General features: G+C 41.9%; 1 protein-coding gene and 1 long non-coding RNA gene across 5 annotated transcripts in view; one reads left to right on the top strand and one right to left on the bottom strand.

Annotated features, from left to right (window-relative positions):
- Positions 1-9170, top strand: part of sin3aa (SIN3 transcription regulator family member Aa) — a 139431-nt gene extending 130261 nt beyond the window's left edge. For all 4 annotated transcript variants that reach the window (XM_063070907.1, XM_063070906.1, XM_063070908.1 and 1 more), the window contains 3 exons: positions 3403-3497; positions 6289-6496; positions 6986-9170. In XM_063070907.1, the coding sequence (XP_062926977.1) occupies positions 3403-3497; positions 6289-6496; positions 6986-7216 (534 nt within the window). In that variant the 3' untranslated portion in view covers positions 7217-9170. The remainder of the gene's footprint in view (positions 1-3402; positions 3498-6288; positions 6497-6985) is intronic.
- Positions 5287-27105, bottom strand: LOC134358552 (uncharacterized). The gene is made up of 3 exons (XR_010020895.1): positions 26096-27105; positions 21147-21280; positions 5287-5672 (listed from the first exon to the last, which is right to left on the bottom strand). It is a non-coding gene; the product is annotated as an uncharacterized LOC134358552 (long non-coding RNA).
- Between the last annotated feature and the right edge of the window lie 253 nt (positions 27106-27358).

Genomic DNA, 27358 nt, shown 5'->3' with positions numbered 1-27358 from the left:
CTGGAGAATGTTGTAGAACAGAGGGACCTTGGCATATAGGCACATGGAAATGATGGTGAAGGCTTTTGGCAGGCTGTCTTTTATCAGTCAGGGCACAGAATATAGATGTTGCAAGCTTATGTTGCAGTTGTGTAAGATACAGGTGATGCTGCTGTTGGGCACCTTGCTATGGGAAAGATGTTTTAAACTGGAAAAAGTGCAAAAAAGATTTACAAGGGATGTTTTCAGGACTTGAGGGACTGAATTGTAAGGAGAGGTTGGGCAAGGCTGGGACATTTTTTTACTTGAAGAAAGACTTGAAAGGTGATCTTACAGAGGTGACTAAAATCATAAGGGATATAGATAGAGTGAATGCAAGGTTTTTGAGAGTTTTTCCTATCACCTAAAAAATTATTCCCTCTAATCCTTGATACCTCAATCCTTTTGATTCCCTAACCATGGGTAAAATGGTTTAAGAAATTAAGAACTAGAGGGACACAGACAAAACACTGAGGAACTCAGCAGGTCAGACAACATCTAAGGAGAGGAATAAACAACTGATGTTTCAGGCCAAGACTTCATCAGGACTAGAGGGAATTGATTTTAAGGTGAAAGGGGAAAGATTTAATAGGAGCTTGAGGGGAAACTCTTTTACACACAGGGGGTGGTCTGTGTTCTGACAATTATCAAAGTCACTCTGAGAGATACTGAAGCTGGTGATATATAGCACAACAAGCTGGCATTCTTAGAGACACATTGCTGTTAGAGTGTCACAAACTGAAAGTGTATCAAATTTTTATACCCTTAAGGTCAATGGCAACAGGTGATTCAATACAGTTTCACAGTGACATCGTTTACTTCAATATTTTGGGTTGCCATAATTTTCTTTGAATTGCAAAACCAACAGTGGGAGACACCGCTGAATGTTGAAATACTTGGCTGAGATACTTACCTGAGTTTATTTACGAAAGTACAAATTACTTAAACCTATAGTTGATGCAGCACAATTAACACAACACCATTGTCTTAACATTTGACTATAAATATCTCATAGTTACCACTGGGCCAATTTAACTTCACTTTATTGCTTGCCATTTACAATAATAGCTGAAGACTGGTTCTTGTGTGAATTAATGTCTGCTGTATTCACATCATTCCAGAATACTCCCTAATAGTATGTACATGGGATGAGTTGTCAGAGGAAGTAGTTGAGGCAGGTCATACAGGTACATGGATAGGAAAAGCTTTGAAGGATATGGGCCAAACACAGGCAATTGGGATTATCTTGGATGGGCATTTTGGTCAGCCTGTTCCAGTTCAATGGAATGGCCCCTGTTTCTATGCTGTAAGATTCTATGATTCTAAACTCTGAAGTCAATACATCAGCTCAATGACTCTTCAACAGGTATTTGGCCAAATAGACATAACTTATTTTTTGTAAATATGCTGTACAATTGAAGCCTTTCACGTTGTTGAGTAAAGATGTCTGTATGTTGGCTATTTAGAAACAACTTGGTGTGCCTCATCAACAACATAGGTTTTTGTCTTGGTTCTGGCCTATGCTCTTAAATGTTTCTCAGGGTTATACAGAAAAAGCTGAATCTGTGATAATGGCCACCATTAGATGAAAGAAGGAAGGAACGTCGACTCAGACCATGAGAGGCCTGCGTCGGGCATTTTCACGCCTTACAAGGTGCAGATTGGAAGTCTGTGTGGGGCGCCACTCCTCGCACAGACACTAGAGCAATGTGTGGTTAAGTGCCTTGCTCAAGGACACAAACACGCTGCCACAGCTGAGGTTCGAACTAGTGACCTTCAGATCACTAGACGAACACCTTAACCACTTGGCCACGTACCCAACACAATTAGATGAGGCTTTGTAGAATTGTTCATTTATAAAATGTTAACAAGCACATAGTTTTTGCATTGATGTAGATAGCGTCTGAGGGATAGTTGTCCATGGTGTTTCTTGTTGATAATTACCAAGTGGTCAAGTTGTTGTCAATTGTAAGGCACCTTGGCTCTGCCAATGGCCTACACCTTTCCTATTTAGTATACTTTACTCAGTATCTTATTCCATGCTCCTTGCACACTTGTAATGCTTTATGAATTGAATCAGAATTGGTCTTCTATTTGATGACTACTGAGATGAGGATTCTGTTGGGCTATGAGACCACAGATTGGGGTGGTTGACAATTCTCTTATTGATAGCTTGCAGAATCCCATGAATGGTTATGCTTTGATTTGCTAGACCTTTCCTTAGCAATTATTTACAACTGTGTGGTTCTTCAGTTGCACATTAGCCAGCCTGGTAGGTGTATTAAAATGCAAGTCAATTTTATAATACAGAAATTGGTACTGGGTTGTAAATGACAGAAATCAGCGGTAGCAGAACACTGCATTTGCACTGGCCATAGGATTAGTGTCAACAGCACAAAACTATTGTGTCGCGCCAATGGTTTTCGGGACCGCCTGGTAAAGGAAGCCATAGAGGAAAAGAATTTTAACAAAGACGAAGGTCTCACTCTAAATAAGAACTGGAATTTGATTATAAACAAGGTGGGAAAATAGAAATCTGATTGGACGAGGACTAACCAATCAGGAGGGACAGACTGTGGGGGTATAAATACCACTGGATTAGACATGCCCAGGCATCATCCCTGATAAAGATGTCAGAGTTTGACATCGAACGTCAGTTATAATTGATACCTGCACCCAGTTGGAAGCCTGAGAAAAGTTAATTTGATAGATATTTCGTTTAGTTAGATACTGTTTTGGTTTGTTGCTGTGTGGTTACGCAGTTAGTGCAACACTGTTACAGCATCAGCGACTTGGTTTCAATTCTGAATCTGTCCATAAGGAATATGTATGTTCTCTCTCTGTGACTACTTAGGTTTCCTCAGGGTGCTCCAGTTTCCTCCCTCAATCCAAGGACATACAGAACAGGTTAGGGTTAGTAAGTTTGTGGGCATGCTATATTGGCACTAGAAGCATGGTGACACTTGCAAGCAGCCCCCAGCACATCCTCAGACTGTGTTGGTCATCACACAAATGACACATTTCACTGTATGTTTCGATGTACATGTGACAAAGCTAATCTTTAACTTCACCATAGTGTAATTTAGACTCAACATCTGTTTTCAAGCACTGTGTAAGGTATCATCTTGGTAGAACAAAAGCTCAAGGTATCAAGGTGACTCAGCAGCAATGGGAAAAATCTTGTCATGAGATGAAATTTTACTTTAATCAGAAACAGTATACCTCAAATAATTCCCCCCCCCCCCCCGCCTTGCCTATCAAAGTAGGAAGGAATTTATAAGAATATGTCGAATTTAAACTTCAACTTGGGTAGAAAATAAGTTATTAATAATCTGTCCACCTATGTTGACCGATAATTTTTGAATAACATCTATCTATCTGCAGCGCTGGTCAGACTTTTTGGATCGTTATATGAATTCAGATTCTACCTCTCCTGAACTACGGGAACATCTAGCACAGAAACCTGTGTTCCTGCCAAGGTAAGGTTTTGGTGCATTGTAGATTAAGTACTAACATAGTTAGTGAACTTTGGGTTTATGTTTTCTCTATTAAGAGACAGAGTTTGGAAATTTGAAGGGTAGGAGGAGGGCACAATTTTTCCTTCACCTACTGATTATTTGTGCCTTGTCCACACAGCTCCGTTTGTATGCAACTCTTAAATTCTTCATCTTCCTGTACCTATTCAGCTCCCTTCTACCATTTTTTTAAGATATTATTTCATATGGTAGTTTTGGAATGGGGAAAAAGTTCTCTTACTTTTTACTGGTGGCAAGGAGAATAGTCTTACCTATTCTAACCTCTCCTCATTTAATGTTTCTCATACCTGCTGAATCCCAGTATTTTTAGGACCATTGCAGCTTTTCAAGGGGATTTTAAAAAAATTGATTCTGGTAATCTTGCAACTGGTGTCAGAGCAAAGTGGTAGATAAACAAGTAGAAACTGATCAGGGGAGTCCATTTGGATTTGTGAACAGGGGTTGTGTAGTTAATCTAGCTGCATTGTTTTAAGGATACTAACAAGGTAGAGATGGTGTGCCTGTGCATTTGATGAAATAAAGTAAAAGCATTTTGTTCAAGAGGTTGCTAGAAAACATGAATGGATGCAATCAGAGGCACCCCTAGGTTGGTACCTAGGTTGTTGCAACAGGTGACAAGAATCAGAAAAAAAAGTCATTTATGCTGATGAGTTCTGTTTCTGGGAATCTACTGAAGCTTTGGCCTTTAGGTAATTTAACAATAGATGAGGAAATTATGAGTTGTATGTCTCACATTTTTGAATGCTATTAAGATGAACTGTAAATAGACAGACTGGAGCAATTCTCAAATGGGTCACAAAGAGATTGATTTGGAAGTGTGAAATGGTGACCTTTAAAATCAAGAACTACAGGGGAACAAAGGGATTTTGATATTCTTGTACAGAAATTAACTGTTTTGTACCTTTCCACTTACCTCACATAATGAAATTTCAACTCCAGCTTTAGCAAAGATTAAATTATTTGGATAGATAGTCTAAACTTGCTGAGTAATCCTTTGATTGTCTAATTGAAATTATTAACATGGATAATTGTATTTCTGGAGTAGATAAAAGTAAGTTATTTCCTCTGTTATAGAAATGTAGAATAATATAACACATTGTAAATTTAGAACTGACTAACGTAGGAATGAACTTTAAAAAATATATTGAAGAGTAATGGAGAAGTCTGTCCCACAAAAGAATGGAATTTTCAATGAGGTCTTTTTCATAGTTGAGTGAAGATTTGTGAATGGAGTTGAGGTGCAAATCGGTCACAGTCTAATTGATTGGTAGTGTAGACTGAATGACCTACTGTTCAATTGAGGGAAACATAACTGAAAAGCAAAAATAAAGATAAATGAAAAGAAATTATAGGCTGCTTTTGAACATGCTGTGTTGGTGCCTGAATGTGTGCCAACACTTGCAGGCTGTGTTGGTTGTTAACACAAATAGCACATGTCACAGTGTTTCAATGTATGATGCATAAGTTAATATAAATCTGAAAAGTTTTACTAGATTTTCAGTCAATTAACTGCAATAGCTTGCACACATGTACTTTTGAAATGTTAAATAAATTATTTTCAATGGGACTATTGCCCCATGGTATTAGCATGGAAAGAGAAAATCCTTCTGAGGTAGCCATGTCGGCTTTCTTCTACTTCCAGTTCATCACAGATCTCTTAATTCATCATTCTTTATTCTCAGAATCAGATTTATTATCACTGACTTAAATGTCAAGAAATTTGTTATTTTCTGGCAGCAGTACAGTCCTAAAACATAAAACTACAAAAATAAATAGTACAGGAATAACGAAGTAGTGTTCACGAGTTCATGGGCCAGTCAGAAATCTGATGGCAGAAGGGGGTAGAAGCTCTTTCTGAGTCGTAGAGCACATGTCTTCCGGATCCTATACCTCCTCCCCTTTGGCAGTATTGAGAAGAGGGCATGTCCCGGATGGTGAGGATCCTCTGTGATGGGTGCCAACTTCCTGAGGTACCGCCTCTTGAAGATGCCCTTAATGATGGGGAAGATGTGCACGTGCTGGAGCTGAGTGAGTCTGCTGCAATCTGCATCTTCTTGCGGTTCTGTGCATTAGACCCTCCGCGTAAGATTGTGATGCAACCAGTCACAATGCAATCCCCTGTAAAAAAAAAATCTCTAGAAATCTGAAAGAGCTTTATATGCACACCTTGCACACATCACTTGATCAACCTTTTATTGTGTCCTTTCAATTAGCCTTTTCTCTACCACTTCTCCCAAATATCCCAATAATTATTGTCATGGATAATGCCCATGAATGAAACCGTATAAGGACATGATTCTCTATTTAATGAAGCCCTGTTACTTACAGAATCAAATATCTTTTCAATTATTTTCCTCAATCAGCAGTAAATTGTAAAGCAAATCAAATACTGAACAATGTCGATAAATGGCCACCATCATTATCAATGAACAAGAAGGCAAGAACTTAAGAATGAGGATTCAGTCTTCTCACCTGGAAAATGTGAAAGGTCTAAGCAGAGTTAAAGTACTCTTCAAGAATCATTCCCTACCAAAATATGAAATTATTGACCTTAACTAAAACTGAGAAATGTTTTTAGGAGGATAGAGTTAGAGATTATTGAGGGGAATATATTAAAAAAAAGTTTGTGCCTGATTTACCTGATGTTTCCTATAGATTTCTGCTCTTGCAGTATTTTTGTATTTAATTGCCGTCATCTAAAAGACAAATCCATACATTGTGTTTTCTTTTTTAGGAATCTACGTCGAATTCGCAAGTGCCAACGGGGTCGGGAGCAACAAGAAAAAGAAGGGAAGGACTGCAGCAATAAGAAATCTATAGAGAATGCCGAGAATTACGATAAAGCACAGTGCAATTTTAAACTGAATTCATACAAGATGGTGTATGTCTTCAAATCAGAAGACTACATGTACAGAAGGACTGCACTGCTTCGGGCTCGTCAGGTTAGTATACTTTCTTTACAAACTCTTTAAAAATTGCATCTTATGAGGATACAAAAAGCATGATACTCCGGGTGTTTGGAATTTGGTGTATAAAAGGCCTAACGGAAATTCAGGGATAATGACCTTTTATCGGATGCCTAATATTTTCATCACCATTGCCGCTGCTTGAATGTTCCTTCCTTGCTTCTGATGAGCATGTGGTAAGGTTCTCTGGATTGGACATGACATAAAAAGTAGAAGTAAAAATAGGCTATTTGACCCTTCACACATTCTCTGCTTCTCCCATTCAAAATATGGGAAATGACAGGCCAAAGCTGTTTATTGGCCACTTGTTCACCCCCACCATCACCCAAGCAAAGTGCAGAAAAGCACCTTATTTTAATCATGGAAAATCTTGGCAAATCTCATGAAACACTTTTCCTTCTGTGATTCTGTAAATTCAGTAAGTATTGTTGATGGCTCTTTTACATTTTTTTTCCTTAAATTTAGTCTCATGAGCGAGTCAGCACACGGCTACATCAGCGGTTTCAGGCCTGGGTGGATAAATGGAGCAAGGAGCACGTGACTCGTGAAATGGCTGCCGAAACCAGCAAGTGGTTAATGGGCGAGGGATTGGAAGGCATGGTGCCTTGCACAACCACCTGTGAAAAAGAAACACTGCACTTCATGAAAATCAACAAATACAGGGTGAAATACAGTGCATTATTCAAGGGGCCGTGACCAACTCACACAACGGGTCCTCCTCTTGTTCAGTGTGCCCATGTTGTGGCATCTTGTCCAATGCCATACACCAGCTCCTACAAAAAATTAAACACTGCTATCTTTTTGTAAATACTCTGTACATATTGTCAACAGACCTTTTTTAAAAGAAAGAGAAACAATCTGCATCAATGTGCTAGCATCACTTACTAGCTTATTGTGTATCATAGTATGAGGTGGCTTGAAGTTAGTTGATATGGAAAAATGAGGCACCATTATTAAAGTTTTTACCAAAGGGATTTCAGAGTAATTGTAGCTTTCTTTACATGTTTTTTCTGTTAGTGAAAAAAATTATTTCTTCATGCACAGAACACTTGCATCATTAAGTGTTCCTGTGCAGCATGCCATTACATTGTGCATTTTGGCCTTTTTTTTGTTTTGAGTTTAATTCGTTTGCTCGTCTATAACAACTGGACCAAACTTCATGGCAGACGTTATTTGAACTGTCCCATCACTTCTTTCTTTTTGGAAACATTGAACTCTGGGTCTCTGAGGGTAACTTACCTAAGACCTTTTTTAAAAAAAAAATACCTGCCTTAGTCTTCCAAACACAATTTACTTCCTTTTGGAAGTCTGATAGACTGCTGGTTCCAGTTTTATACAGTATTTGACCCCATGGAATAGTAGTTTCAGGTATTAGAAGATGTTAATGAGCAAGTGGTTGACTGATTTTCTAATGTGACAGCTGACCAGTCAATTTTTCTTCATACTGTAGTGTCCAGATATTTTTTCCAGATGTTCGTCATTAATTAATAATTCAGTTGCAGTTGGCACAGTCCTAAGCTTTTGTGCTGCTTTTTTTTTTACAAATTACAGTGAAGGTGTTTTGGGCATTTTATTTTGAACATTTTTGAAGCATTTTGAGTGTAGTATTTGATGCCTCTTACTAACACAGTTGATACTATTGGAAGACGATGAAACACATCAGGTGTTTTTTAAACATGTCTCAAAAAAAGAGCTAGTAGAAATTTGAAAGACTTTCTATGAGCCTTAAATCTGATTGGCTAAAACATTCACTGCTGTCTGTCGTATGTTGAAAGTGCTCTGTAATGTCTGAAACACATGACTGTTAATTATGATGCCTCTGGAAATCAGTTTTATACATTTAATAATAACTTTTCCCTCCCACAGCTCCTCCAACTTCTGACTTCATCTTATTTTAAGGTTATTTTTACTTGATGAAACAGGATTTTTTTTAAATTTTGAGATTTTTTTGATGAGCAGCCATACATCTTGTGAGTTTCAATTTTTATAAGCAACTGTTCCAGAATATTTTGGAATTATTACTGCTCTCTCTCTCTCAATTAGCCATGCAACTGAAAATTCTGTTATTGACAACAGCAAACTGGTAATTGGATGAAGTTGATCCACATAAGTAGATATGTCATTTTACAGATTTTTTGGTAAATCAGGTAACTTATTTTCTCCTGTCTTCTGTCCACTGATGTGGATTAACAGCTTTTGCTCCCCAAGACAAACCGAGTAGTGGTTTGGCAAGTATTAAAAGAGCCAATCTAATCAGGCAAGATTTGGCTAATGGCAGCTGTAAAATCCTATAATTAGTTTCTGCTCAACCACTCACCCGGGTGTCAATGTTAACCTCCAATTGTCCATTGAAAATGTTGCATCTGTTCAGATAGCCACTGTGCTCACTGACATTGTGGTCAGACAATGTCAGAGTTGATTTGTACAGTTTGCCCCAGCAACCTCTCTATTTTCACTTTGTAAAGTATAAGAGGCAGGGCTTTTAAGCCAGCTTGTACAATGCATATATATTGCTTTTTGTATTCTGTACTGTGATCTTTAGCCACCCACGTGTGATTTCTATACAGAAGTTGTACACTTGACTTGTAGTTCAGTATTTCCCATTAAAATATCGCCAGGGCTGAAATCTGGCTGTCTTGTGTGAAGTGTATTTTTTCTCTTGGATCTATTATTTCTAACTTTAAATATGTAATAAAAATAACTTTTTTATTGTAGATTGAAAGCATAAACCGGTGTCCTCACTAGTCCAGAGGTAGGTTGTTTTTGTATTGCTTCCCTTTAAAAATCTAAAAATAAAACTTGTCACTTTTACATCTGGACAGAGATCAAGGACAATCCCTGTTTGCTTACAAATAGCTGATGTACACACATTGTAAAACATTAGGACTACGAATCTAAGTAAACATAGATTTAAGCTACGTCAGTTACCCCACTAAGTCAATGGTTTAAGTAAAAGATTAAAAGGTTTAGAGGGACAGCAGGATCAGGGTAGAAAGCTTTGATTTGATGCATTGTCCTTCAGCTTTGAAATCTCTATCTTATTTTATGGTCAGATAATCATTCTTACTCTTTTTAAAATTTGTTTGCAGGCTGAGGGCATCACAGAAAGGCCGTTACTTAATTATTCATCCCAAATTCCCCTGGAGAGGGCAGTAGGGACTGGATTCTTGACTGATGGGCTTCTGAATTTAGACTCAATGAAGGATATTTCCAAGTCAGGATACTGTGTGACTTAATAAAGTTATAGACACATCACCTGCTGACCTAGTCCTCCGTAATAGAAGTGCTAGGTTTGGGTGGGGGAGGGAATTGAAATTTTGGGATCTGGTTTGGCTTTTCCTTTGATTATGTTCACCTCTCGATTATTGGAGCTGCATTTGTCCCATGGAAGGTGTTCAACCATGCTCTTTTGTGTCTCGTAGAGAAAGGAAGGGCTCTGTGAAGGTAGGAGCCACACTGCAGATCACTCTATCACCTGGTAGTGATCACAGTGTATATATATAAAACAGGATGCAGTCACATCTCGTCAGTATGATCCCTGGAATGCTTATGGTGGAGAAAATGATGAAAGTAATTTTATTAAATGTTTTGGGGAGGTACTTAAATTCTCTTGGTGCTTGGAAATGGGCATTATCTAGCACTTAATTGACATGTATTGGTAGCCATTCTTGGATGTTGTCCAGGGGCTGTTGCATGCAGATATTGAGAGCTTCAAGATCTAAGGAAATACAAATGCAATTGTATGTTATATATTCATCACTGAACATCCATACCTGATGATGAAAGGATATTGATGAAACAAGTGCTGAGATACTGCTGTGGTACAGCAATCAGAATCACCCTTCACTGTGCGAGGTGTTCCTCCATCTAATAAAGAGCTTCCTCTTTGATTCTCACTGACTTCAATTTTATTGAAACTGCTTGACACCATACACTGAATTAAATGCTGCTTTGATATCAAGGCCGTCACTTTACCTAACCTCTAAATTTCAGACTTTGGCCCACAGAAGCTGACTGGCCCTGACAGAACTCAAACTCAACACAACGTAGGAATGTGCAGGCAGCCCACAAGTGTCACCACACATCCCAGCACCAATGTAGCATGCCCACAATGCTTGCAGAACAACACCGAACACAGCAAGCAACAAAACAAGCCCCTTTCCTCCATCCTGTCCACCCACACACATGGACAGCCCGGTAACTCCAAGACTGGGTCCAGGCCTTCGATTTCTGGACTATTGATTGATCTTTGATCATCGATATTGACCCCCAGACTAGATGGCAGAACCCTGAACAGAGATGGAATGGCTTAGTTTTTGCCCAACATAAGAAGTAGGGGTAGGCTGTTCAGCTTCCTGTGCCTGCTCCACCATTCAATAAAATTCTCTTTTCTTGTTTCACCATTCTCTTGTTCTGGATGCTGTTGAGGGGGATGACCTGACAGGGGACGCCCACGGTGACCTGGTCTCTGGCGCTGTTGTGCAGGAGAGAAGGAGGGAGAAGAGAAATGCGGTAGTCGTGGGGGATTCCACAGTCAGGGGAACAGACAGGAGATTCTGTGAGCCTGACAGAGATACCCGCATGGTGTGATGCCTCCCAGGTGCCAGGGTACGGGATGTCTCAGATCGGGTCCTGAATATTCTGAAGGGGGAGGGTGAACAGCCAGTTGTCTTGGTACATGTTGGTACCAATGACATAGATAGGACAAAGGAGGAGGTCCTGAAGAGAGATTTCCAGGAGTTAGGGAGGAAGCTGAGAAGCAGGACCTCCAGGGCAGTAATCTTGAGATTGCTACCTGTGCCACGTGCTAGCGAGGGCAAGAGTAGTCGGATCAGGCAGATGAATGCCTGGCTGAGAGACTGGTGTAGGGGCAGGGCTTCAGATTCTTGGATAATTGGGATCTCTTCTGGGGAAAGTGTGACCTGTTCAAAAAGGACAGGTTACACCTGAACCCAAAGGGGACCAATATCCTGGCGGGAAAGTTTAATAGAGCTGTTAGGGAGGGTTTAAACTAATTTGGCAGGGGGATGGGAACCGGAATGATAGAGCGGAGGAAGGGGAAAACAGAAATAAATCTAAGATAGTGAGCAGTAAAGATGTCAGGAAAGATAGGCAGGTGATGGGGCAAATGTGTAGCCATTGGGATGAGTTGCAGTGAAATCAAAGCAAAAAGTAATCAAATACTGGTCTTAAGGTGTTGTACTTAAATGCACGCAGCATAAGGAATAAGGTGGATGATCTTGTACAGCTACAGATTGGCAGGTATGATATTGTGACCATCACTGAGACCTGGCTAAAGGATGCATGTCTCTGGGAGCTGAACGTCCAAGGATACACGGTGTATCGGAAGGATAGGAAGGTAGGCAGAGGGGGAGGCGTGGCTTTATTGGTAAGAAATGATATTAAATCATTAGAAAGAGGTGATATAGGATTGGAAGGTGCAGAATCTTTATGGGTTGAGCTAAGGAATAGCAGGGGTAAAAGGACCCCGATGGCAGTTATTTATAGGCCTCCAAACAGCTGCAGGGATGTGGACTACAAATTACAACTGGAAATAGAAAAGGCTTGTCAAAAGGGCAGTGTTATGATAATTGTGGGGGATTTTAACATGCGAGTAGATTGGAAAAATCAGGTCGGCACTGGATCTCGAGAGAGAGAATTTGTAGAATGTCTGCGAGATGGCTTCTTAGAACAGCTTGTTGTTGAGCCCACTAGGGGATCGGCTGTACTGGATTGGGTATTGTGTAATGGACCGGAGGTGATTGGAGAGATTGAGGTGAAGGAACCCTTAGGAGACAGTGATCATAACATGATTGAGTTCACTGTGAAATTAGAAAAAGAGAAGCCGAAATCTGATGTGTCGGTGTTTCAGTGGAGTAAAGGAAATTACAGTGGCATGAGAGAGGAACTGGCCAAAGTTGACTGGAAAGAGACACTGGCGGGAAAGACGGCAGAGCAGCAGTGGCTGGAGTTTATGCGAGAAATGAGGAATGTGCAAGACAGGTATATTCCAAAAAAGAAGAAATTTTCGAGTGGAAAAAGGATGCAACCGTGGTTGACAGGAGAAGTCAAAGCCAAAGTTAAAGCAAAGGAGAGGGCTTACAAGGAAGTACAAATTAGTGGGAAGACAGAGGATTGGGAAGTTTTTAAAACCTTACAAAAGGAAACCAAGAAGGTCATTAAGAGAGAAAAGATTAACTATGAAAGGAAACTAGCAAATAATATCAAAGAGGATACTAAAAGCTTTTTCAAGTATATAAAAAGTAAAAGGTGAGAGTAGATATAGGACCGATAGAAAATGATACTGGAGAAATTGTAATGGGAGATGAGGAGATGGCAGAGGAACTGAACAAGTATTTTGCATCAGTCTTCACTGAGGAAGACAGCAGGATACCGGACACTCAAGGGCGGCAGGGAAGAGAAGTGTACGCAGTCACAATTACGGCAGAGAAAGTACTCAGGAAGCTGAATAGGCTAAAGGTCGATAAATCTCCTGGACCAGATGGAATGCACCCTCGTGTTCTGAAGGAAATAGCTGTGGAGATTGCGGAGGCATTAGCGATGATCTTTCAAAAGTCGATAGATTCTGGCATGGTTCCGGAAGACTGGAAGATTGCAAATGTCACTCCGCTATTTAAGAAGGGGGCAAGGAAGCAAAAAGGAAATTATAGACCTGTTAGCTTGACGTCGGTGGTTGGGAAGTTGTTGGAGTCGATTGTCAAGGATGAGGTTACAGAGTACCTGGAGGCATATGACAAGATAGGCAGAACTCAGCATGGATTCCTTAAAGGAAAATCCTGCCTGACAAACCTATTACAATTTTTTGAGGAAATTACCAGTGGGCTAGACAAGGAAGATGCAGTGGATGTTGTATATTTGGATTTTCAGAAGGCCTTTGACAAGGTGCTTAACAAGATAAGAACCCATGGAATTACAGGAAAGTTACATACGTGGATAGAGCATTGGCTGATTGGCAGGAAACAGAGAGTCGGAATAAAGGGATCCTATTCTGGTTGGCTGCCGGTTACCAGTGGTGTTCCACAGGGATCAGTGTTGGAGCTGCTTCTTTTTACATTGTACATCAACGATCTGGATTATGGAATAGATGGCTTTGTGGCTAAGTTTGCTGACGATACAAAGATAGGTGGAGGGGCCGGTAGTGCTGAGGAAACGGAGAGTCTGCAGAGAGACTTGGATAGATTGGAAGAATGGCAGAGAAGTGGCAAATGAAATACGGTGCTGGAAAGTGTATGGTTATACACTTTGTCAGAAAAAATAAACGGGCAGACTATTATTTAAATGGGGAAAGAATTCAAAGTTCTGAGATGCAACGGGACTTGGGAGTCCTCGTACAGGATTCCCTTAAAGTTAACCTCCAGGTTGAGTCAGTAGTGAAGAAGGCAAATGCAATGTTGGCATTCATTTCTAGAGGAATAGAGTATAGGAGCAGGGATGTGATGTTGAGGCTCTATAAGGCGCTGGTGAGACCTCACTTGGAGTACTGTGGGCAGTTTTGGTCTTATTTAAGAAAGGATGTGCTGACGTTGGAGAGGGTACAAAGAAGATTCACTGGAATGATTCCGGGAATGAGAGGGTTAACATATGAGGAACGTTTGTCCGCTCTTGGACTGTATTCCTTGGAGTTTAGAAGAATGAGGGGAGACCTCATAGAAACATTTCAAATGTTAAAAGGCATGGACAGAGTGGATGTGGCAAAGTTGTTTCCCATGATGGGGGAGTCTAGTACGAGAGGGCATGACTTCAGGATTGAAGGGCACCCTTTCAGAACAGAAATGCAAAGAAATTTTTTTAGTCAGAGGGTGGTGAATCTATGGAATTTGTTGCCACGGGCAGCAGTGGAGGCCAAGTCATTGGGTGTCTTTAAGGCAGAGATTGATAGGTATCTGAGTAGCCAGGGCATCAAAGGTTATGGTGAGAAGGCGGGGCAGTGGGACTAAATAGAATAAAATGGTTCAGCTCATGATAAAATGGCGGAGCAGACTCGATGGGCCGAATGGCCGACTTCTGCTCCTTTGTCTTATGTCTTATGGTCTAAAATGAAACCTGATGTTATACCTCAAAGCCAATTCACATGAAAAAAAGCTTGCTTCTACATTCAAGCTTCCTAAGTGATCACAGGAGTTGTAATATGTATTGGAAGCAGAGAGAAAAAAAGTAAAATGACATAGACATAAGTAGCTAATGAATGAGTTTAAATGATGCCTCTGGGATATTTCACCCCAAGAAGCATAATAAGTGAGACCAATCCTCCTCCATAATTACTCTTGGTAAACATATTTTGAAACAGGTTACTTCTGAATTTATTTTTCGGTGGAGTTTCAATTCCCCTTTATTGCCATACCCTGGCAGTCAAAATCCACTGAATTAGGGGATGTTCCCTCCCACCACCCCTCCCCCAAGTTCAATGAGATTTCATTTCTTCAGTTACTTTCAGTATGTAAGCAGCATAGACATGTAGGCCTTTAATGGCTTTAAACTTGGCAATGTGACTGCATATTATACATTTCTTTAACATTATTTATATTGAGTCTTCTAAGCATTTGACTCACACTTACAGAAATCTCAACCTATTGAAGTATACCCATTCATAATACTCTACCTTCCTTTTCCTTAAGTTTGAGTGATCACCTCCATTTTAATGCAAGTTTTTTTTTCAGTTCTGCCTTTATTTTATATTGCAGGGGAGTCCAATCTCCAATTTTAAGCAAATAATGAAGATGAATACTCTGGTACGTTGTCACCTGTATGATGAGTTGGTAAAGAAGAGTCCTGCTCTTTTTTTGTAGGATGATATAGATTTCTAAAATAAATATCAACAAGGGGGAAGAATTGTAATAATATAGAAAACTTCTTGTGAATAAGTAAATGATGAAACTGTTGTGTTGTCCATTGCAGCTTAGTAGATAGCGCACTTGCATTAAAAAGTTGTACATTCAAGTCCCACTACAATGACCTGAGTACAAAAAAAGTGCTAACCCAGCACATCAGTGTAACAGAAATAGACAGCTGCACCTTTGGTGTTGAGGGATTTTTCATGTGACACTAAGTGGAGGTTGTTTACTTGTGGACATAAAAGATCTAAAATTCCAAAGAAGAGTAGAAAAGATTCTCCCCAGTGTCCAAGCCAATATTCATCCCTCAGGCATTACCACAAAAGTCTAGTCAATTTCATAGTGCAGCTTATGAGAAGTTGCTGTGTGTGTTTTTTTGGGATTTCAGTGTAATGAAAGTGATTACATTTTGAAGATAATTCAACTGGGTGAGAGTGCCTGAGGTTGTGAAAGATATTACAGAAATGAAAATCTTTCTTTAATAGCACTGCAAACTAACAATGTTTAAGAGGCAACATACATCAAAGTTGCTGGTGAACGCAGCAGGCCAAGCAGCATCTATAGGAAGAGGCGCAGTCGACGTTTCAGGCCGAGACCCTTCGTCAGGACGTCGACCCTTCGGCCTGAAACATCGACTGTGCCTCTTCCTATAGATGCTGCTTGGCCTGCTGCGTTCACCAGCAACTTTGATGTATGTTGCTTGAATTTCCAGCATCTGCAGAATTCCTGTTGTTAATGTTTAAGAGGCATTTAGACAGGCAGCTGAATAACCGAGGCATAGAAGGATATGGACTTAATGCAGTCAAATAGATTTAGTGTAGATGGGTGTAATGATTGGCATCAACATAATGGGCTGAAGGGCCCGTTTCAATGCTGGACAATTCTTATCAACCTAGTATGATTCTTTCCATCATACTTTGAATTCTCGAAAGTTGTTTTACCTTCGATCTGCATTTCTTCTATTGCTGGAGCAGCTGCCCATGAGAAATTTTATTTTGGAAATACAAGAACAGTAAAACTTAAATATTCTGACTTGGAATTCCCTCTGGTTTGCATTGGCTCACTAGATTCTGTTACCCACTCTCTGTTAAACTCACCAAGTTCACAGAAAAAAATACTATATTCCTGTGTAATATGTGGAAAACAAAGTGAAATAAAAGTCTGTCAGGTTACTAAACATCACAAACCAGAAAATCTTGGTCCAGTAAAACCAAAGTTTGCAAATACTGGATTTTCAGAGTTTGGCAGGGTAGCATGGTGGTTAGCGCGATGTTTTACAGCACCAGTGATCACTAATCAGGGTTCAATTCCCACTTGTTTGTGAGGGGTTTGTACATTCTCCCCATGACCGTGTGGATTTCCACCAGGTGCTCTGGGTTCTCCAAAGACGTAGAGTTAGGGTTAAGGTTAGTGAGTTGTGAACATGCTACGTTGCTGCTAGAAGCATAGTGACACTTGCAGATCCAGGACAATTATCAGACTGTGTTGGTCATTTGTGTAAATGACGCATTTCATTCTATGTTTCAATGTACATGCAACAAATTAAGCTGATCTTTCATCTTTATAATTTGTATGATAAAATTTCTTATAGAAATTTCTAAACTTTGTGAACAGCAAATGAGTTGTACTGAGTGCATGGGCTATGACCGATATCCCAGCTCACTTTTAATATAAACTATGTGGATTCTAGTTTCCAGTAATAATCTGTTAAAGGGTGCATGAGTGGCAGAAGAAATTCAATATACAAGTATACATTGGGAAGAAAACTATTTACCCAGGTAGTGTTTAAAAGTGGTATAGGATCGATACAGGTTTTCCACTTGGGGGTCAAATTGTCCAAGAGCAGCAGTAAAGATGAAGTGAAGTACTCATTCTTATGAGGTCATGGGAGCTGGATGATATGCTAAAACTATATTACGCACATTTGGATATCGGGGAATCATTCCAGGATTATGTGCAGAGAAGAGCCACAAAGATGATCCATAAAAAGATTAGAGACAGGAAGAGGACATTGTCCCTCCCAACTGTTCTGCCTTTCAATAAGATCATAGTACTTGGCTTCCTAATTGCTTTCTTAGTGATGTTGACTTAGTGATTTATGTACAAGGACACCCAACTCCCTCTAAGTAACAGTCCTTTCAAAGTCTTGTGTGGCGGGGTGGAGTACCTTGGTACTCTGGTACTATTTTTTCTAACAAAGTGGATGACAAGTTTTTCCGTTTTATATCCATAGGCTGTGTCCTTGGCTGGCCATTCAGTTCTCTATTTCCCCCACATCATCTCTCCATCCTCTTCACAGTCCACACTGCTATCCAGCTAAGCATAATCAGTAAGCTTGGATATATTATACTTGGTCCTCTCATGTAAATCATTGATATAGATCATGAATATCTGGGACACTATGCTTTGCTTTCTATCCAATAGCCAATCTTCAGCCAATACCCCAATCCCATGTGCACTACTTCCCTGTAATTATCTCTTCTGTGGCACCTTAATAAAGGCTTCCTAATAATCAAAATGCACCATTTCTATTGGTTCTTCCATCTCTAATCTGCTCGTTACAGCTTCCAATTTGTCAAATATGATTTCCTTTCCATATCCAATGTTCCATCTGTCCAACAGCAACATTACTTTCTAAATGCCCTGATAGTTCATCTATGTTACTAACGTCAGGCTAACAGGTCTGCGGCTTCCCATTTTCTTTCTCTTTTTGCTTAAGTGATATTCTTCCTACCAATCAATAAGAACTCTTAAAATTAATGGAATTTTGTGAGGTGAAATACCTGTGTATCCAATATTTCCATGGTCATTTTGTAACCTTGAAAACACAAGTCATTATGTCCCAGGGATTTATTGGTTTTCAGTCCACTAATTTTGTCAATACCTTTCTTTAACCAATGTGACTGCTTTCGGGAGACGTGAGACTGCAGATGCAGGTATCTGCAGGAACTCAGCTGGTCTAGCAGCACCTTTGCTCGGGGGAAGGAATTATTGATGTTTCAGGTCAGGACAGTGCTTCAGAACTGAGAAGGTAGAAGGTGTATAAAGAGGTGAGGGATGAGATGGGCCATTAGTTGATTGGTGGACCGAAGAGTGGTACAAGTTTGCTGATGATACAACTATCATTTGCAGAATTTCACATGGTGATGAGAGGGCGTACAGGAGTGAGATAGATCAGCTGGTTGAGTGGTGTCGCAGTACCAACTTTGCACTCAACATCAGTAAGACCAAAGAACTGATTTTGTGGACATCAAAGGATAAGATAACTGTACACTCACTTGTCCTCAGAGGGATCAAAAGTGAAAAGAGTGATCGATTTCAAGTTCCTGGGTGTCAATATCTCTGAGGATCTATCCTGGATCCAACATATCGATGCAGCTACAAAGGCACTCTGCGGCTATATTTCATTAGGACTTTGAGGAGATTTGGAATGTCACCAAAGACACTCGCGAATTTCTACAGGTGTACCGTAGAGAGTATTGTAACAGGCTGTATCACTGTCTGGGGGTGGGGGGGGGGTGGCAGGTGGTGGCTAATGCACAAGATCGAGATACACTGCAGAGAGTTGTAAGCTCAGTCAGCTCCATCAGGGGCACTAGTCTTCGCAGCATCCAGGACATCTTCAAGGAGCAATGCATCAAAAAGGGCAGCATCCATCCTTAAGGACCCCCACCACCCAGTTATGCCTTGTTCTCATTGCTACAATCAACGTGGACAGACAGAAGCCTGAAGGCACACCCTCAACGATTCAAGAACACCTTCTTCCCCTCTGCCATCCGACTTCTGAATGGACATTGAATCCATGAACACTACCTCACTACCGCTTTTATTTCTATTTTACACTCCTTTTTAAATTACCTTTTTAATATATGTATTTACTGTAATTCACATTTTTATCTATTATGTATTGTACTGCTGTCACAAAGACAGCAAATTTCATGGCATAAGCCAGTGATATTAAACCTGATTCTGATTACTCCCAGCCCCACTTTCACTCCAGAGCCACTGTTTTCCACTATTTCCAGCCGGTGATCCGTAATTCTTCTGTGAAGGCAGACAAAATGTTTCTGCAATTTTATCATAACTCAACACAATTTCTCCAATCTCAGTCAGTAAAGGATCATTCTGAAATGTCCCCAATCCATTGTTTTGTTACAGCCCAAGACCTTCCCTTTTTAGCTAGAGCTATCACTAACATCTCCTAGCCATGACTGGAACACTTTCTTGTGTCTGCATGGCTTAAAGGAGTTCTTTACATTTTAGATATTGCTCAGTATGTTTGCACATTTTAAGCATAGTTTAAGCATCCCATGCATTTTTTTGTTTAGTTTCCATGCTTGGTTTTGGATTGAATTAAATCTCTCAATCTTTACACTATGTTATGGTCACTCTTCCTAACAGGCCCTTAACTATAGATTATTAATTGGCCTATTATCTTTACACAAGAACAGATCTAAAAGTCATAGTCATACTTTATTAATCCCGGGGGAAATTGGTTTTCGTTACAGTTACTCCATAAGTAATAAATAGTAATAGAACCATAAATAGTTAAATAGTAATATGTAAATTATGCCAGTAAATTATGAAGTAAGTCCAGGACCAGCCTATTGGCTCAGGGTGTCTGACCCTCCAAGGGAGGAGTTGTAAAGTTTGATGGCCACAGGCAGGAATGACTTCCTATGACGCTCTGTGCTGCATCTCGGTGGAATGAGTCTCTGGCTGAGTGTACTCCTGTGCCCACCCAGTACATTATGTAGTGGATGGGAGACATTGTCCAAGATGGCAAGCAACTTAGACAGCGTCCTCTTTTCAGACACCACCGTGAGAGAGTCCAGTTCCATCCCCACAACATCACTGGCCTTACGAATGAGTTTGTTGATTCTGTTGGTGTCTGCTACCCTCAGCCTGCTGCCCCAGCACACAACAGCAAACATGATAGCACTGGCCACCACAGACTCGTAGAATGAGCCTCACAGATAAAAGTGGCTGGTGAACGCAGCAGGCCAGGCAGCATCTCTAGGAAGAGGTACAGTCGACGTTTCGGGCCAAGACCCTTCGTCAGGTTGTTGCTTTATAGATTCCTGAACACTGACTAATTAGATAACGATTATACATGATATGAATTCTTTCTTCACACTATTAATTTTAATTGGGTTTACCAGTATTTATGTAAATAAATCCTCCATGACTATTATTACAGGCACTTCTAATGGCTTAATCTATACAATTCTCTACATCATCAACAGTGATGTCCTTTATCCATCTCCCAACAAATAAAAGTGAACAGCTCATATAATAAAGAATCTGAACACAAGACAAGGGAGACATTTGGTTTATACAGGCTCATTGCTAGAACTACAATTAGTGCGCAGGATTTTGGATTACCTACAAAACGATTATATGAAATGACATAGCTAAAATTAAAAATAATAAATGAATGGGAGTAGTCAAAAATAATGTGCATCTATATACTGTTGTTTCACCTTATTGTTCTAAGTAACCAAAGTTAAAATTTTCTACTTAGCTTTGTCTAAATGTAAACAGGAATCCTCATTTTTAAGTTCAATAATTATAACAAAAATCTGCAAAACTTTCATTCCTAACTTAAGTTGCACATTCCAGTTACTCCATTAACAAAGATTACACTTCAGTATTAGATTCAGCGTTGTCAAAAGTAAAAAACAAAAATTGCACCTTTAATGTAGATATTATGGTCCAAGGTGCTTCACATTATCAAACATGCAAGAACCTAAAAACGGACCAGTAAAACTAACCTTTGTCACTTAAAAATGTACATGTTCCAAAATACATCTAGTGCTTCCAAAGGATCTCTGTACCATTTAACTTCTGTGGTATCAAAGAGCAAGACACACAAAATGCTGGAGGATCTCAGCAGGTCAGGCAACATCTATAAAAATGAATAAATAGTTGACATTTTGGGCCAAGACCCCACATCGAGCCTGGAAAGGAAGGGGGAAGGCACTAGAATAACAAGCTGGGGGAGGGGAAGGAGGACAAGATGGAAGGTGATAGGTGAAGCCAGGAGGGTGGGCAAGATAAATGGCTGATAGGAAGGAATGTGATAGGAGAGGAGAGTGGACCGTGGGAGAAAGGGAAGAAGGAGAGGCACAAGGGGAGGTGATAGGCAGCTGAGGAGAAGAGGTAAGGGGCCAGAGTGAGGAATAGAAGAAGAGGGAAGGAGGAGGAGAATTTTTTTAATTACTAGAAGTTGGAGAAATCAATGTTCATGTCATCAGGTTGGAAACTACCTAGACTGAGTATGAGGTGTTGCTGCTCCACCCTGAGAATGGCCTCATCCTGCCCAAAGAAGAGGCCATGGACCAACATGTCAGAATGGGAATGGGGATCGGAACTAAAATGGCTGGCCACCGGGAAATTCCATTTTTGGCGAATGGAGTGGAAGTGCTCAACAATAACAGTCCCCCAATTTGCAATGGGCCTCACCAATACAGAGGAGGCCACATTGGGAGCTCTGGATACCCCACAGGTCTGCAGGTGTATTATTGTCTCACCTGGAAGAACTATTTGGGGCCCTGAATGGAGTTAAGGGAGGCGGTGAATGGGCAGGTGTAGCATTTCCGTCACTTGCAGGGAGATATGCCCAGATGGACAAGTGGACAAGGGAATCACAGAAGGAGTGATTCCTGTTGAAAGCGTAGAGTTTGGGGGTGGTGGGAGAAGTAAAGATGTGTGTTTAGTGGTAGAAACCCGTCGAAGATGACAGAAGTTGTGCAGAATGATGTGTTGGAGGATCAACACCTCATATTCGATCTGTCGTTTCAAATATTTTTATTGTGAAGCAACATCAGCTTAACCACAACTGACAATGTCCTAAAGTACAAAGCTTCTTTGTTCTTTTCTTTCTTATAACAACATAATGAAAATCAAATGAATGTATGTATAGTAAACAAGCAAAAAGAAAAGGAAACCCTACCACCCCATCTCCTTTCCCCTTCCCAGCCCTCCCCTCACCCCTCCGGTATGTGCTCTTTAGGTCCTACTGGCCCCCACACTTAGCTCAGCTGTCGGTCTCTTCTAAATACAACAGTAATGGTTGCCAGATTTTTTCAAATTCCTTGAGTCTGTCCTTGATAACGTACCTTACCCTCTCTAGATGCAGACTATCCATTAATGCAGCCAGCCATTGTCTGAGTGATGGAGTTTCCTCCTTTTTTCCAGAACATCAGTATGAGTTTCTTTCCATTAAGTATGCCACAGGTCAGGGGTTCTTGCTGGGTAGGCTGGAATTTATCTGTCCTCGCAGAAGTTCCAAAAATTATTAAAATGGGGTCTGGTATTATCTGAACCTTTAGTACCTTCGATAGGACCTCAGATATTTGCTTCCAATACTCTAGTATCCTGGGACACAAAACATAACTATGGAACAAATTTGCCTCCGAGGACTTGCATTTCTCACATACTGGGGACACCTCTGAGAATAGTTTATGAATCCTTACTTTTGAGTAATGTAGTCTACATAGGATTTTAAATTGTATTAAACAATGCCTGGCATTGATAGAACAGGAGTTAACATATTCAATCTGGTCGCTTCCAATCTGACAGCATGAACATTGATTTTTCCCTTCCCCCTTCCCTCTTCGATTCCCCTCTCCAGCCTCCTACCTCTTCTCCTCACCTGCTCATTGCCTCCCACTTCTTTCTTCCCTTTTTCCCCGTGGTCCACTCTCCCCTCCTAACAGATTCCTTCTCCAGCCCTTTACCTTTCCAAGCAGCACATACACGCACAAAATACTGGAGGAATTTGGCAGGCCAGGCACCTTCTATGGAAAAGAGTGAACTGTCGATGTCTCAAGTTGAGATGCTTCATCAGGACTGGAGAAAAAAAAGATGAGAAAATCGGAGTAAGAATGTGGGGGGAGGGGAGGAGAAATACAAGGTTATAGGTGATAGGTGAAACTGGGAGGGGGAAGGGTGAAGTAAAAAGCTGGAAAGTCGATCAGATAAAGGGCTGGAAAAGGGAAAATCTGATAGAAGAGGACAGAAGGCCATGGAAGAAGGGGAAGGGGGAGAAGCACCAGAGGGAGGCAATGGGCTTGTAGATAAGGCGAGAGGGGGATTGGGAATGGAAAATGGTGGGGGGGGGGCATTACCGAAAGTTCGAGAAATCAATGTTCATGCCATCAGGTGGAATACAATGTATTCCCAGTAGAGACTCCATAAATTCCTCCTCCTGGAATCCAGCACCAACCTGATTTTCCCATCTACCTGCATACTGAAATCCCCCAAGACTATTGCTGTCATGGTCCGGTCCATGAAATCCACATTCCGGTTCACGGTCTGATTCATTAATCCTTATTCTGGGTTTTCCTGTTTTCCCTTGTTTCATTGGGTGCCTTAATTGAGGCACCTGATTCTCATTTTGGGCTGGCACATAAATACCTCTGAAAACCAACGATTCCCTGCTGTACTGTTCCCTTCCCCTCCCCATCCAAATCCCTGGCAGTTTACCTCAGCTAGTATCCTCAGCAGTCATCCCGGCCCTGCGTCCTAGGAGTACCACCTTGCCCAGCCCAGCAGTACTTGCCCAACCCGGTGCTGGAGATTCCTCGTCCTGTGCTGGAGATCCCTCGTCTTGTCCAAGCACCTTGTCTTGACCAAGCCACGTCCAAGCACCTTGTCCTGTCCACGCCTAGTCCAAGCACCTCATCCTGTCCACGCCTAGTCCAAGCACCTCATCCTGTCCAAGTCAAGGCTTTGTGTTCTCATTTTGTCCATATGCCTCATCCTGTGCAGGAGTTCCATGTCCAGTCCTGTAGCCACGTCTTGTCCTTGGCTAGATCCAGGGTCTGAGCCCGAGTCAAGACCCAGGTTCCTGGTCCCTATCCAGTCTCTGGCTCAGAGTCCTAGCCCAGGCTCCTTGTTCCAAGTTCCTTGTCCTGGTCCCATTTGCCTGGTCTTAGTCCTAGCCCAGGCCCGGTGTCCTTGTCTCGTCCAGGCCCTGTGTCCTTGTCTCGTCCAGGCCCTGTGTCCATGTCCAACATAGTTTCTTCCTGACTCCCCTTGTTTTCTTGATAAACCGTGTCCTGTTCCTAGTACTTCAGTGTCTGTGTCTTGCACTTGGGTCCGCTCCCAACATCCCCTTATGACAATTGTAACATTGGCCCTTTGGCATGCATTTTCTATCTCCCGTTGTAATTTGTAGGGCAAGTCCTTACTACTGTTTGGGGGTCTGAATAAAACTCTCAACAGGGTCTTTTTACCCTTGCAGATCCTAAACTCTATCCACAATGATTCAACACCTTCTGATCCTATGCCACCTCTTTCTAATGATTTGATTTCACTTTTAATAACATCACCATGCCGCCCCCTCACCCCGCCTTCCTGCCTGTCCTTTCGATACAATGTGTATGTCATAATGGGGGGTACTGGGAGCGGACCCAAATGCAAGACACAGACACTGAACTACTAGGAACAGGACGAGGTTTATCAAGGTAGCAAAGTGTGACAGGAAGAAAGGATGCTGGACATGACACAGGCCCTGGACGAGACAAGGATACAGGTTCGATGTTGTTATTTCAAGTTAAATTGGACAGCTATATGGACAGGAAAGGAATGGAGGGTTATGGGCTGAGTGCAGGTCGGTGGGACTAGGTGAGAGTAAGAGTTCGGCATGGACTAGCAGGGCCGAGATGGCCTGTTTCCGTGCTGAAATTGTTATACAGTTATATGGCCTGGGCTAGGACTTGACCAGGATAGTGGAATCAGGACATGGAACTAGGAACTAGGAGCTAGGAGCCTGGGCATGGACTCCGAGCCAGAGACTGGACAAGGACCCAGAACCTGGGACTTGACTCGGGCTCGGACTCCAGAACTAGGCGAGGACAAGATGTGGCTCTAGGACGAGGAGTGGTAACAGGACTGGATGTGAGACTCCTGGACAGGACAACAGAACCCCAGCACAGGACAAGGGAACCTCAGCACCGGGCTAGGTGAGACACATGGACAAGATGAGAACACAAAGCTGTGGCTTGGACAGGAACGCAGAGCCTTGATCAAGTGAAAGACAGGAACATGGAACACAGAGCCGGGACCCCCCCCCCCGGGTACAAGACATAGGGCTGGGACTCATAACACAGAACGCAGAATATGATGAGACAGTTCCTAACACAAGGTAGCGGCAGATGGCTGAACCTACTTAGTGAAGGTGTGGACACAAAGGCAGATCCCAACACTAGTGGCAAACAGCCAGACCTACCTAGTGAAGGCATGGATACAGAGACAGTTCAAAACAACGATAGACGGTTCAAAACAACGATAGACAGTTCCTGATCTTGCTCCGGCGATAGAACTTGACAGCAGTGCAGGTGAGGGTTACAGACGAGGCGAGGCTTCAGACACAGGTTGCAGGGGCATGGCAAGACTTCAGGAGGAAGGGGCAGAGAAGGGATTCAGACAGGGGGTTAGGACAGGAACAATCCAGCAAACAGAGGCTGAACCCTGAAACTATTTATGAAGCCAGCCCAAACGAGAATCAGCTGCCTCAACAGAAACTGGGGAAAACCGGAAAACTTGGAGTAAGGAACCTGGACCGGACTGTGAACCGGAATGCGGATTTCACGGACCAGACCATGACAGTATTTCCTCGGACATTAAGCTCCCAACTTTAATCTTTCAACCATGATTCAGTGATGCCTAAAACATCATACATGCCAATCTGTAACGGTGCTGCAAGTTCACCTACCTTATTCCGTATACTGTGTGCATTCAAATACAAAACCTTCTGTCCTGTATTCACTCTTCTCGATTTTGTCCGCCTGATACGTTCCAACTCATCCTGTTGGCTGCAATTTTGCCCTATCAACAGCCTCTCCTCACATTGCCTCTGTTTGTAAACCAGCTCGCTCATCCTCAGCATTATCCTTTCCTACGATACTTGTTGCATTGAAATATACGCAACTCAGGACACCAGTCGCACCATGCTCAACCTTTTGATTCCTAATCTTGTCTGCTGTCTAACCAACATCTGCCTCCACTAACTGTTCTGGTTCCCCTCTCCTGCAACTCTAATTTAATCTCTAATCTGTGTAGCATTAACAAAACTTTCCAATCAGATATTAGTCCCCCTCCAGTACAGGTCCCACTTCCCTAGAAGAGAGCCCAATGATCCAAAAGTCTTATACCCTCCCTTCTACAACAACTCCTTAGCCACGTATTAAACCGTATAATCTTCCTAGTTCTGGCCTCGTGTAGCAATCCTGCGATCACAACCCTGGAGGTCCCGCCCTTTAACTTAGTACCGAACTCCCTGAATTCCCTATGCAGGACCTACCTGTCATTGGCACCTACATGGACCACGACTTGTGGCTGCTTACCATCCCACTTCAGAATGCTGAGAACTCGACCCCTGGCACCCGGGAGGCAACATACCAACCGGGAATCTCATTCTCGCCCACAGAACCTCTTGTCCGGTCCCCTAACTAACGAATCCCCTATCACCACAGCGTGCCCCTTCTCCCTCTTTCCCTTTTGAGTCACAGAGGCAGACTCAGTGCCAGTGACTCGCCCCCTGCGACTTTGCACCCTCCCCCCGATAGACCTGTTGTTAAGGGGGATGGCCACGGGCGTACTCTGGCTCCGTAACCCCTTTCCCCGTCCTGACCTTCCTGTGTCCTGCACCTTGCGTGCAACTACCTCTCTATATGTCTTTATCTATCATCCCTTCAGACTCACAAATGATCCGGAGTTCATCCAGTTCCAGCTCCAACTCCTTACCGCGAAGTGTTAGAAGCTGCAGCTGGGCACACACCTCTCACAGGTGTAGTTGTCAGGGACACTGGAGGTCTCCCTGCCTTCCCACATCCGCAAGAGGAGCATTTCCCTATCCTGCATGTCGTCACTACTGTCCTAGCTGAGCAGATTTAAAGAAGAGAATGAGAAAAATAAGCTTTTCTTTCCTTTGCTTTCTCAGAGTGAAGCCTCTTTGCGGAAGAGTCGAACAGTTTGA

This window comes from Mobula hypostoma, chromosome 18 (genome assembly GCF_963921235.1).
Source record: "Mobula hypostoma chromosome 18, sMobHyp1.1, whole genome shotgun sequence".
NCBI classification, from domain to species: domain Eukaryota; kingdom Metazoa; phylum Chordata; class Chondrichthyes; order Myliobatiformes; family Myliobatidae; genus Mobula; species Mobula hypostoma.
The sequence above is the reverse complement of the archived record's forward strand: the minus strand, read 5'-3'. Positions and strand labels throughout refer to the sequence as shown.